The sequence below is a fragment of the Triticum urartu genome, chromosome 2 (genome assembly GCF_003073215.2).
Source record: "Triticum urartu cultivar G1812 chromosome 2, Tu2.1, whole genome shotgun sequence".
Lineage (NCBI taxonomy): Eukaryota > Viridiplantae > Streptophyta > Magnoliopsida > Poales > Poaceae > Triticum > Triticum urartu.
In genome coordinates, this window is record NC_053023.1 from 748,627,821 (window position 1) to 748,639,791 (window position 11,971).

The window sequence follows — 11,971 nt, forward strand, 5'->3', positions numbered from 1 at the left end:
CAAAACATACCAACATGGGATCTAGTTTTGAAGTTGTTATCACGATGGATTTTTTATGTGAAAATGATTTTTCAGTCAGAAACAACAATTTGAGCTATAAAACATTCTATAGTTTCGAAATAGTGAGAATCTACAATGACATCAGCTTTCCTATGCTATCGTGCATTTGCATGTGGAGAGAATGTTGGATTAGCCATTTTTATGCCCTGGTAATTTCTATGTAAACAGGATGGTAACTGACGTACCAGAGATGTGACAACTTATTTAGCCTAGATCTGATAACTTTTGACCCGAATTTTTTTCAACGAAACATAACAACATGGGATCTAGTTTCGAAGCTCTCGTCGCGACGAATCCTTTATGTGAAGACGGTTTTTCAATCGGGGTGACGGTTTGAGCTACAAAACATTTTGATTTTTGAAATTAAAAGGATCTAGGATGACATCATTAATTTTGTCTTTTTCTGCATGCATGCATATATATGGTAAAAGGGAGGTGGAGTTTACGTGAAAGAACCGGTCTGCGTACACTCAATGCATCAGTACTCAATACTCTATCAATCGTCCGCACCTATCGCTAAATTCCTTCCGGAAGTTAGTAACGTCCAATACAAAATGAATTTTATGTTTAACGCCCGCGTAAGAGTCTCGGGCTCCAACGCTCAGCGCTATAGACAGGCGCTGAACGGCTTAAAAAAGCAATGGGAGATGCGCTAGCATCGATCTCTCCAACGCAGAGGCGCTGTATCAAGCTGTTGTAGTTTGTTGAGATTATCAGATTTCCTCTATTTTTTAGCGCTTACATTAGCGTCCGGCTCAGCTCAAACAAACTCGTGCGAGAAAAAAAAAACTAAGCACCCGACGACACAAGTGGCGTCGACGCAAGTGGAAATCCCAGCATCGACCAGGAATCGATTGAAACGGCCAGGATTGGGACCCTAGCGCCTATCCTAAGAGCCTATGTTGTAGATGCCCTAAGCGTCTGTATTTTTTTTTTTGAGGGGTATAACCAAGCTTTATTACTCAAAGTCCACATGAAATGACATTACAAAGGGATCATGGGGTTGGATCATCCAAATATATCTCCCCTGATCAAGAGAATTGAAAAACTTGGCTAACCTATCGGCATCGCTATTAGCAACTCCCGAAGCGCCTGTATAAGCGACTCGCATTGAAGATGCCTTGCATTGAAGATGCCCTAAGGGCATCTCCAATGCTAGACTCTTAGGATAGGCGCTAATGGATTAAAACATAAATATTGTCAAATAAAAAATATTGGACCGCTCTGTCACCCAATGCTGAGCGCTTAATTAGGCGCTAACTAGCGGGAAAACCGGTCATAGAATCTGTCGCTACACAACACGGCCTAAACTCGTACAAAGGAAAAAAAAAGGCTAAGCACCCGACACCTGTTTTTGCGTCGATGCCGGGCTTAACGCCAGGATTAAACGGGCCAACTGCCAATTGGGTGGGATTCTGATCCTAGCGCCCATGCTAAGCACCGGGCGTTGGAGATGCCCTAAAAGGCCCTTCCAAGTTATTTCGGCCCACACCGGTGGGACTGCGGCAGTTGCCTCGGCCAGATAGATGAGCTTCGGCCTCCCAGACCGAGAGCATACACCTGGTCGAGGAAAAAATCAGGGTGGCCATGCGCTGCCTCGGCAAAGGCTCACTCATCGTCTACCGATAGGAGCCAAGCGAGCTCCTCCACCATCGATACCTTTTTTGCGACCGTGCAACTCCGTTTTGGTCAAACTTTGAAAGTTTAATCACATGTTTTGATCAATATACGGAAGTCTAATACATAGATTTTCCTTCAAATGTACCCTTATCATATAAAAATTCTCTTAAATTTTATGGCACACTAGTAAAAATTGATGACTAAAACCAAAGTATCAAATTTGGAGAAAAAATATACAATATTCACAACGTGACCATTCAAAGCTTAATATTTTATGATTTCTGTAGTCCTCTAAAGTGAACAAGCCTAAACCCTAAAGCTTAAATGTATAAAGGTAAAAACAGCGATTTAATGCCCATCCTGGCTAGCTACTCTACCAGAACGAAGTCTGTAAATTAAGTGGAACTATGCACCAACTAACTGCGTCTATGCATGCGTGCAATGCAAGTCGCCTCAGGGCTGAGGCGACGTAGTGCACAGCCAACTAATTTGTTAACACGATACAGGTTAACAAATCGAGTTACTTTTCAGTAGTCGGATTTTAGTAAGCATCCACGCAAGTGATTTAAGTATGGATAAAGCATTATACCATTAGGTGACATGATCAACAAATCTTATCCTAATTTATCTCTCAAGAATGGCCTGCCAACTTTGCGCTCAAGATCTTTTCTTTATCAAAAAAAAAAAAACTTTCCGATCAACACTTGAACCAACTCTGCTACCACTCAATTATTGTCTAGTGCCCGGTACCGGCGAGTACACCATCCTGCTTTACTGAATGATCCTTGAAAGCTTGATACGTATGTGCACCATAAGACTTGGCATGTTGTATTTCTCACTCTTTTATCACAACACACGACTGACCGCTGCAACTATTATTTTTTTGCGGGTGCATACGTAAGCACTCATAGTTAGTTGTTCAAACACTCCTAAATTAATTCTCCATTTTATACCAATCATTTAGACCAATTTTTATAAACCCAAATAGCATTTGCTCGTAATCAACGTTGATATGGCAAGGTATGGATGTGGACCAAACATAACTAGGTAATCAAAGAAAATTTGTTCTTTCCACAAAAAACCAAGCATTTTGGACACTTGTAACCACCAATAGTTTCTCAAACGTCGATTTGCCCAGTTTCTTCACGTGTAACCACTAAGGCCTCTTTTGGTTCATAGAATAGGATTATCATAGGAATAGGAATCTTGTAGGAAATGAGATGACATGTATCTCAAATCCTATGAGTAGGAATAGGAAACAAGATGTCATTTGGTTGACATCAAAGGAATTTTTTCATTGAGTCTAGGCTCTTTTTTATTTTCCTATGAAATGTGGAGGATAGGAACCAATTCTATGTAGAAATAGGAATCCATTCCTATGAACCAAAGGGCTCTAAAGGAAAAAATCCTATAAGAATCCTATCCTCTAGAATTCCTATGAAATTCCTTTAGACCAAAGGAGGCCTAACAGTTTCTAAAATATTTCAGTCAGATGTACATAAATCATATGTACAGATTTATCTTCAAAAATGTTTACAAAATATAACAACAATTCTATTATGTTTTTTGAATATGTTTTATCAAAAAATAATGATAAAATATATAAACATTTAAAATTTGAAAGACCATGTCAACATGCAGAGCATGCACACACTTTGCATGAAAAAATTGCAGGTCGATACACGTATCATCCAATCATATACATTAAAAACCAGAATGCCAGCTTCCAAACTTCAAAGAGCTAGATAGTGGGTTCATAGCAATGTTTTCCTGGTGGTTGTGGAAAATATGTTCGAAATGAAAAAGAATTGAATGAAAAACACAAGATGAAAAAAAAATAGACCCTAAACCCCTAAACCCTTTACTCCCGGATGGTGTCACCAACTGGGACTAAAGGTCCCCCAGCCCCCAAGCCCCGGGCTAGCTCGCGGCCATGTGGAAGGGCTTTAGTCCCGGATGGTGTCACCTACCGGGACTAAAGGTCCCCAGCCCCTGGCGCGCGCTGCCGGCCACATGGAAGGGTTTTAGTCCCGGGTTGTGGCCAACCGAGACTAAAGGGTGGGGGCCTTTAGTCCCGATTTATTTGTCCCGGTTGGTGACCCGGGACTAAAGGCCCTTCCCAACCGGGGCTAAAGGCCGTTCCTCTGCTAGTGTGGCTATATTGTCATGCAATCTTCTAGAACGAAGCTTATTAAGTGATATTGTGCATACTCCAACTAATTGCGTCCATCCATTCATGCAAGTGACCTATGGTGACATAGTGCAGAGACAACTAATTTGGTTTCTTACGGTAGATGTCAACAAATCGAGCCACTTTTCAGTAGCTGGCTTTTAGGTTAGCTAGTAAGCACGCATCCACGTAACTAAAAAACTGGTAAAGAATCTTGGGCTAGCACTAGCTACTGACAGGATCCACAAATCATACCCTAAATAATGTTGAAGAATGGAGACTGCCAACGTAGGTTGGGTTCAACACCTGAACTAACTAGCTACCCCTCACTTCAATCATTGTCTAGTGGCCGGAACAAGAGCACACCATCGTGAACTTCCTTATCTCCTTTTCGTGACGACAAAATGAACCCGAGAATTTTAAAGTGATAATAGTACAACCGACTCAGATGTCATGTTTGAAAATGACGTGTTTTTTGCATAGAAATATCTGCATGATCACATGATTGCTCTCCACGGCCAAAAAGAAACCGAACTTTCTAACTCATCCCACTCATAGGCACATCATACTAATTAGTTGGCATAGCTTTACATGTTGAACTAAATAACTTTTCCTTTTTTCTTTGAGATGTTGGACTAATTAGTTGGGAAAGGGAACAATGATGTTTAGCTTTCGTCTCATAATCATGTTGTGGTTATGCTCTGCATGCAAACATCTTTCATCATAGACTATATGTTGTGATATAGTATTTGAATGTTCGTTGTAGGAGTAACACCTATTCGCCTGGGGTAATTATACTTTGTTTAGTTTTTCTCATAGCGCATGCCCTGTACTTTTGCATGGGATAGTATGGATTGTCTTTCAAATAGATGGACCCGCATTTATTACGATAATCCTACACCTACGAAGGGGCTACGAAAGGCTACGTAATTTTCCATGCCATAACCTGTCGGCCCTCTGATTTTAATGGGGATGGGCCCCTTCCCTCCTAATCGATCCAATAATCCTTCTCCACGTTGTTGTTTACGTAGAACACGTAAGAGACCTTACGTAGGTCTAGCATTGCCCCATTTATTATATGCGTGGCATGAGAAACATCGCCCGACCTCAAGATGGGGACGTTGCAATGCAAGGGCTCACTAGGACATCACCGCTGGGGAGGAAGGGATTTGACCGGATCAGTTTTGGGGAACAATGTGAGAAGGAAGAAGAGCACTACTGCATTAGAGGTGAAGGAAGGGCGGCGGTTGAATTTCAATAGCCTTAGTAAAATCAACCCAAAGTTTTCTTAAACGATATTGCTGAAGTAGTCTCAGTCAATACTATATTCGTACGATCTTATGTGGAGATCCATGCAGCTTTTTTATTACTTTTTATGTTCTTCTTTTTTATATATTATGTCACTTGACTAAGAATTGATTAACTCTCGGTCGACTAAAATCTAGCCACATCCTTCCTTAAAAATCGATCGCCTGGTCCCTAAAGATGAAGGACAAAAGGCACGTGGATCAAATCTACATGCAGAAGGCCTTTCTATTTAGCCGAGGAAACACATCATGCATTCTAAAAGTTCCAATCATTAAAGGTCTATATGAGAATTAACTAAGTCTCATCTAAATGGTATTAGCATTAAAAAAGGAAAAAAAAGAAAAATACAGACAAATCTCCATGTAAAATAAAACGGCAATGGTAGCTGGCGAACGTTTGTTGTAGTAGGGATAGGAAGCGAACCATCTTTGTTGGCAGTTTTTAGTTGTAAAATGAGATCAAACGACGATAGTATTTTTTTTAAAAAAAAAGAGAAACTGCCATGTCACCTGAATAAACTGCCACCTCTCCCCTCTCCCTCTCAACTAAAACTGCCATGCCAAATCAAATGGCATAAAGTTAGATGAGACTGTTAATTCTCATCAAGATGCAAATTAGCAAATGCGAGCATTAAAACTGGTCAAAACTAACTGCAGCTCACTAATTTGCCTTCGACGTTACCATCAAATGGACTTCATCATCCCCTCAAAAACAAAAAAGGACTTTATCAACAGTGTGCGTTGCCGTCTTTAAAAAAAAGTAAAAAAACAGTGTGCATTGCCGTGGCAAATAAACAAGAGCCGAAAGGTTATGCATGAAGCACACGAGCTAGTGCTGCACAACACACTTGCCACCCACACACCGCGGAACTCATAAATCCTCCGGGCCTCTGCTACCTAGCTCCTCAGCTCTAAGTAAAGTCTCGTCGTTTCCACAAACGCTTGGGACCCAAGATATCGCTCCCTTGAAAGCGTACGTGCGCACCATGGCCATGCACGCTGCAATGCCCGTCACGCCTCTCCCCATGTACGTCGTCTTCGTCTCCGCCGTGATCATGTCCGGCGCTTCGGCTTCGTCACTGTGGTTCCACTACATCGACCCTCGCAACTTCACCATGGCTGCGGCCACGTCACCGTCCTCATCGTCATCGTCGCGCCGCGATGGCCGCCCCTCGCTCGCGCTGCTGCACCGCGACGCCGTCTCCGGCAGGACCTACCCGTCGACGCGGCACGCCATGCTTGGTCTCGCGGCAAGGGACGGCGCGCTGGCAGAGTACCTCCAGCGTCGCCTCTCGCCTACGACCATGACGACGGAGGTGGGGTCGGAGGTTGTGTCGGGCATCTCCGAGGGCAGCGGCGAGTACTTCGTCCGCGTCGGCGTGGGGTCGCCGCCCACGGAGCAGTACCTGGTCCTGGACTCCGGGAGCGACGTCATCTGGGTGCAGTGCCGCCCCTGTGCCGAGTGCTACCAGCAGTCCGACCCTCTCTTCGACCCGGCCGCGTCGGCGTCCTTCACCGTCGTGCCGTGCGGCTCGGGCGTCTGCCGGACCCTGCCCGGCGGGTCATCAGGCTGCGCCGACTCCGGAGCGTGCCGGTACCAGGTGTCCTACGGCGACGGGTCGTACACCCAGGGCGTGCTGGCGATGGAGACGCTCACGTTCGGGGACAGCACGCCGGTGCAGGGCGTCGCAATCGGCTGCGGCCACCGCAACCGCGGACTCTTCGTCGGGGCGGCCGGCCTGCTCGGCCTCGGCTGGGGCCCCATGTCGCTCGTCGGGCAGCTCGGCGGCGCGGCAGGCGGCGCCTTCAGCTACTGCCTCGCCAGCCGCGGCGCCGACGCCGGCGCCGGGTCGCTCGTGCTCGGCCGGGACGACGCCATGCCGGTGGGCGCCGTGTGGGTGCCCCTGCTGCGCAACGCGCAGGAGCCGAGCTTCTACTACGTGGGCTTGACGGGGCTGGGAGTCGGCGGCGAGAGGCTCCCGCTGCAGGACGGGCTCTTCGACCTCACCGAGGACGGCGGCGGAGGCGTGGTGATGGACACCGGCACGGCCGTGACGCGGCTCCCGCCCGACGCCTACGCGGCGCTGCGCGACGCGTTCGCGGACGCCGTCGGCGGCGGCCTCCCGCGCTCGCCGGGCGTGTCGCTGCTGGACACGTGCTATGACCTGAGTGGGTACGCGAGCGTGCGCGTGCCGACGGTGGCCCTCTACTTCGGGCGCGACGGCGCAGCGCTGACGTTGCCGGCGAGGAACCTGCTGGTGGAGATGGGCGGCGGCGTGTACTGCCTGGCGTTCGCGGCGTCGGCGTCCGGGCTGTCCATCCTCGGCAACATACAGCAGCAAGGGATCCAGATCACCGTCGATTCCGCCACTGGCTATGTTGGCTTCGGACCAACTACGTGCTAGCACAAGCCTAGCTACTAGCTCTGCTGCCACGTCCCACGTTGAGGATCTCAAAGGCGCGCGTATATATACAGCTGCAGGATGGGATCGTATTGTACAGTATATACATATATGTAGGTACTCCGTGCTACTCACTAATTAAGAGTCTAGTGGAGATAAGCAAAGGAACTTTGTAAGTATCCTCCTCTCGAAGACAGGAAAAGAAATTTAATTTTCCGCCGCCAGGGACTCGCGCTCCGCCACCGTTCTCCGCCGGCTCCTCTCCGTCGACGACCTCGGTCGTCGGTGATGAGGAGGGTCGTCGGATTCACACGTGTGGATAGCTTTAGGCCAAAGTAGCTTAGTTTTTTTTAGGTTGTTCATCGTCTTGGCTTCAGCGGCGGCGATGGCGGCACTGAATAAATTTCTTCAGATCCTACCCCGGTGAGACAATTGGTCTTATCGTTGGGGATGGATTTGGAATACAGTCTGTTCAAGCACGGATGGTGTGACAGCGGCATCCTCGTGGTGGACATGTGTTCTCGGGCTCCAATGTTGCGACAGCGGCTGCTCCAGCATCGGCGCGGAGCTTCGAAGGTAGTCCAGGAGCGGATGCAGATCGTGGTCTGCATCGACAATATCTGAAAGACGAAACGTGTGTTGGGTTCATGGTTGATGGATGGCAGGTGTGGTTTCCTCCTTCGGCGTCTTAGTCATGGTCGGGTGTTAGATATGGAGTTTGATGGCGTGTCCGGGATGTTGCAATGGTCCGATTCGTTCAACGACAATGGCTTTCACTTTTGGGGAGCCACCTTGGAGGTCCGCAAAGCTATTTATTAGCGCGTCGAGCTCGGGTGAGGAGGTGATTTGTTATTCTATTATTCAGTGGCTGCTGTGGTGGTGCCGGAGGCAGGGGATGGACATTGGTGTCAAACTCAGAGATGTTTTGGTCTTTTTTTAGTTTTGTTATATCGGTCTTTACGTGACTTGTACTTTGATCTTTATCATATGAATGATACACATATTATCATGCAAAAAAAAACTTTGTAAGCAAAAGCAAAGATGAATAATTTATGGTTTTTTAGTTATTTTCAAATCTTTATTTCTTTGTCACACATCAACGAACCATATCTTTCTTCGAAAAAAAACGAACCAGATCTTTCGAGGAAAAAATAAACGAACCGGATTAAGTTTTGAACACTCTTAAAAAAAGCACATCAACAAATCTAAGGTTTCATAAAAAGGAAAAAATTATGCGATAATTTGGCTGAAGAATATTTTGAGATTGCATACAATTTAATAGTCTATTCACGATTTAATAATTTCTTTGAGAAATGTTTTTTAGAGAGGAGGCGCTTGCCCGGCCTTAAGAATGAGGCCCTTATGAGTACACATAGTCAGCAGAGAGCAAAGTTATGCAAAGCAAAAAACAGGGCTACAAGGCATGAAGGCCCAAACAGCGACGCAGCGCCGGTCGCGGGCAAGGGGGGGGGGACCGCTCCAGAAGCGGTCAGGGGGCAGAGGAGGTCAGCACGCCTGCCGATGCATCCCTCAATCCGCCATGCCGAAGCTCAGCACACTTGGCCTTCAATCGGTCGATGAGACGATCCATGCCGGGGCGGTCCCGCTGTCTCGTCAACCCCTTCCATAGCTGCAATAGAATGACCAATTTATACACAACATCAGCCGGATGTTTAAAGAAAATTCCCTCAATGGTAGCTTTGTTCCTCGTAGTCCAAAGAGACCAAGCAAGTGCCCCAACGCCGAGCCACGCTAGCTTACGCTCCTGGGCATTGCTAGCCATGATGAGCCCATATAGTTCAGCAAAACCACTCGGGTTCCTAGTACATCCAGTCGCCTCTCTAAGTGAGCTCCACACCATCCGCGCCACAATGCATCGGAAGATTATGTGGCCGCTAGTTTCCTCTTCTCTGCACCAGACACACATGCCATCACCCGGGTCGTGTCTTTTATGTACCTGGTCACCGCTGGGAATACGGTTCCTAGCCAGCTGCCATAAGAAGATTTTAATTTTTGCTGGCATTCTAGCTTTCCATAGTGAACGCAGGTCATAAACTGGGGGGGGGGGGGGGGGGCTTTGAAGATTTCCTTATACAGGGAGCCGGAAGAAAAGCCTCCCGATGGCTCTAGCCTCCACGTGACCTCATCGCACTCAGCAGAAAAACGCACCGAGGCCAGGGCCTCCCGAAGAGCCTCCCATTCTGGGGCTTCGCGAGGCCCAATGGGTCTCCAGAAAGAAGGCCGTAGGCGCCCATTAATCCACGTATCTGCAACTCGTGCCTCCTGCTGGCCCGCAATTGCAAAGAGGTTGGGATATGTCAGATCAAGCGATCGCTCACCACACCAAACATCTTTCCAAAAAAGCGTCAAATCTCTGTTATGCACAACAAATCTCGTCCCTAGTCGCAATAGAGGTTGAACCTTGCGGATATCATTCGCAAACTGCGATCGTCTAACTCGCGGCCGGAAGGTTACCCCATCGGCCTCAAGATATTTAGTCTTGAATATAGAGAGCCAGAGACCCCCTTGTCCGGTCAAGATTTTCCACGCCCACTTTGTCATAAGGCACCAGTTCATAACTCTGGAGTTAATGATCCCTAAACCACCCACCTCTTTAGGAGAAGCAATCGCATCCCACTTAACCATATGGTACCGTTGTTTTCCATTTTCCTTAGCCCAAAAGAATCTGGACCGGATCTTGTCAAGTTTCTCATGGGTCCCATTGTGAAGTAAATAAAAACCCATGACAAACATAGGAATGTTTGTCAGGCAATCGTTGATGAGCACTAGCCGGCCACCCGAGGCTAGTAGCTTGCCTTGCCACGGTTCCACTCTTTTAGACGCCTTTTCCACCATAGGCTCAAAATCAGCCATGGACAGAGCCCGATTCGAGATGGGCATGCCCAAGTACTTGGAGGGAATAGATTCCAACTCACAATTCATCATGTTGGCTGCTCTAAGCTGAGACTCCAAGTCACCTCCCGTGACAAAGGCCTCACTCTTATCGAAGTTTATCTTAAGTCCCGACATGGCCTCGAAGCACATGAGGAGAAACTTAAGATTAGCAATCGCCTCTTCCGAGTTCTTGATAAGGATGAGGGTATCGTCAGCATATTGAAGGTGGCAAAGCCCACCAGGTACCACGCTTTCCGCAACACCCGAGATGTGGCCAGCGGCTTTGGCGCTGTCCAGAATCGAAGCCAACGCATCCGAGACAATATTAAACAAAAGGGGAGATATCGGGTCACCCTGTCGCAGTCCCCTTCCGTTGCGGAAATACAGGCCAATCGATCCATTAATGTTGATCGCAGTTTTTCCACCCCTCACGATTTGCCGCATCCAACTCACCCATTACGGGTCAAAGTTCTTCTTGTGTAACACCTCAATGAAATCCCACCGGACCCGGTCATAGGCTTTCTCAAAATCGAGCTTAAGGATGAACACCTCTTCCTTGGAATTCTTGATTTCGTGGAGCACCTCGTGGAGCACCGCAATCCCATCCAGGATGCTCCGCCCTTTAATAAAGGCAGTTTGCAGATTATCAATAATCTTGTCTGCCACCGGAGCAACGCGTGAGGCAAAACCCTTAGCAATCAGCCTGAAGCTGACATTGATGAGTGTGAGAGGACGGAACTGCCTGATTTGGTTTGCACCCGGCACCTTCGGGATCAAAGCCAACACCCCAAAGTTTAGGCGTTTAATATCTATTCGGCCCCTGGTGAATTCATTCACAAGGTGGACGAACTGTGGTCCCACAATATTCCAGAACCTCTTATAGAAAATGACCGGGAAACCATCAGGCCCAGGCGCCGTGTTCACCCTCATCTGATTTAGGTTCTCAGTAATCTCATCAAGCGTGAAAGGTCTAGTAAGTATGGAGTTATCAGCTTCAGAGACCAATCGCTCATTATCCCAGATCGAGTCTTGAAGGGATGCTGACCCTACCCGAGAAGAACCCAAAAGCTCCCAGTAAAACACATATATATATATGGGATTGAAGGGCGCCTTCGTCAGATATGGTACGGTCTCCATCTCGAAGAACACGTATCATACATCTCCTGCGTCGACCATTTGCCACAACATGAAAGAATTGGGTACTCGCGTCCCCCTTGAGTACCCAATTTTTCTGGCCCCTCTGCTTCCAATAGATCTCATCGCAGGTCAATATGAATATCATCTCATCCTCAACCGCATACCTTCTCGCCCATTCATCCTGAGATAGGCCAGTCAAATCTGCCTTGGTGTCCAAGGCCGATACTTCGCTCATCAAGGCCTCTTTTCTAGCTTTCAGTTGGCTACCCACGTTCGCGCCCCAACCATGAAGATGGCGACGAGTCAAACGCACACAATGTTGCCAAACGTCCATAGCATCACATAAAGGGCCGTACCGATGCGGGGGGACGCTCCCTAGC

At 47.5% G+C, this 11,971-nt stretch overlaps 1 protein-coding gene across 1 annotated transcript; it reads left to right on the forward strand.

Annotated features, from left to right (window-relative positions):
- Positions 1 to 5,927: 5,927 nt before the first annotated feature.
- Positions 5,928 to 7,783, forward strand: LOC125534628 (protein ASPARTIC PROTEASE IN GUARD CELL 2-like). Its single transcript, XM_048697802.1, has one exon. It carries the CDS (start codon positions 6,144 to 6,146, stop codon positions 7,560 to 7,562), a length of 1,419 nt encoding a protein of 472 aa, XP_048553759.1. The 5' UTR covers positions 5,928 to 6,143; the 3' UTR covers positions 7,563 to 7,783.
- Positions 7,784 to 11,971: the final 4,188 nt, after the last annotated feature.

Excerpts from the sequence above, each read along its gene's own strand:
- LOC125534628 (XM_048697802.1), top strand. The coding sequence starts at position 6,144 with ATGGCCATGCACGCTGCAATGCCCGTCACGCCTCTCCCCATGTACGTC.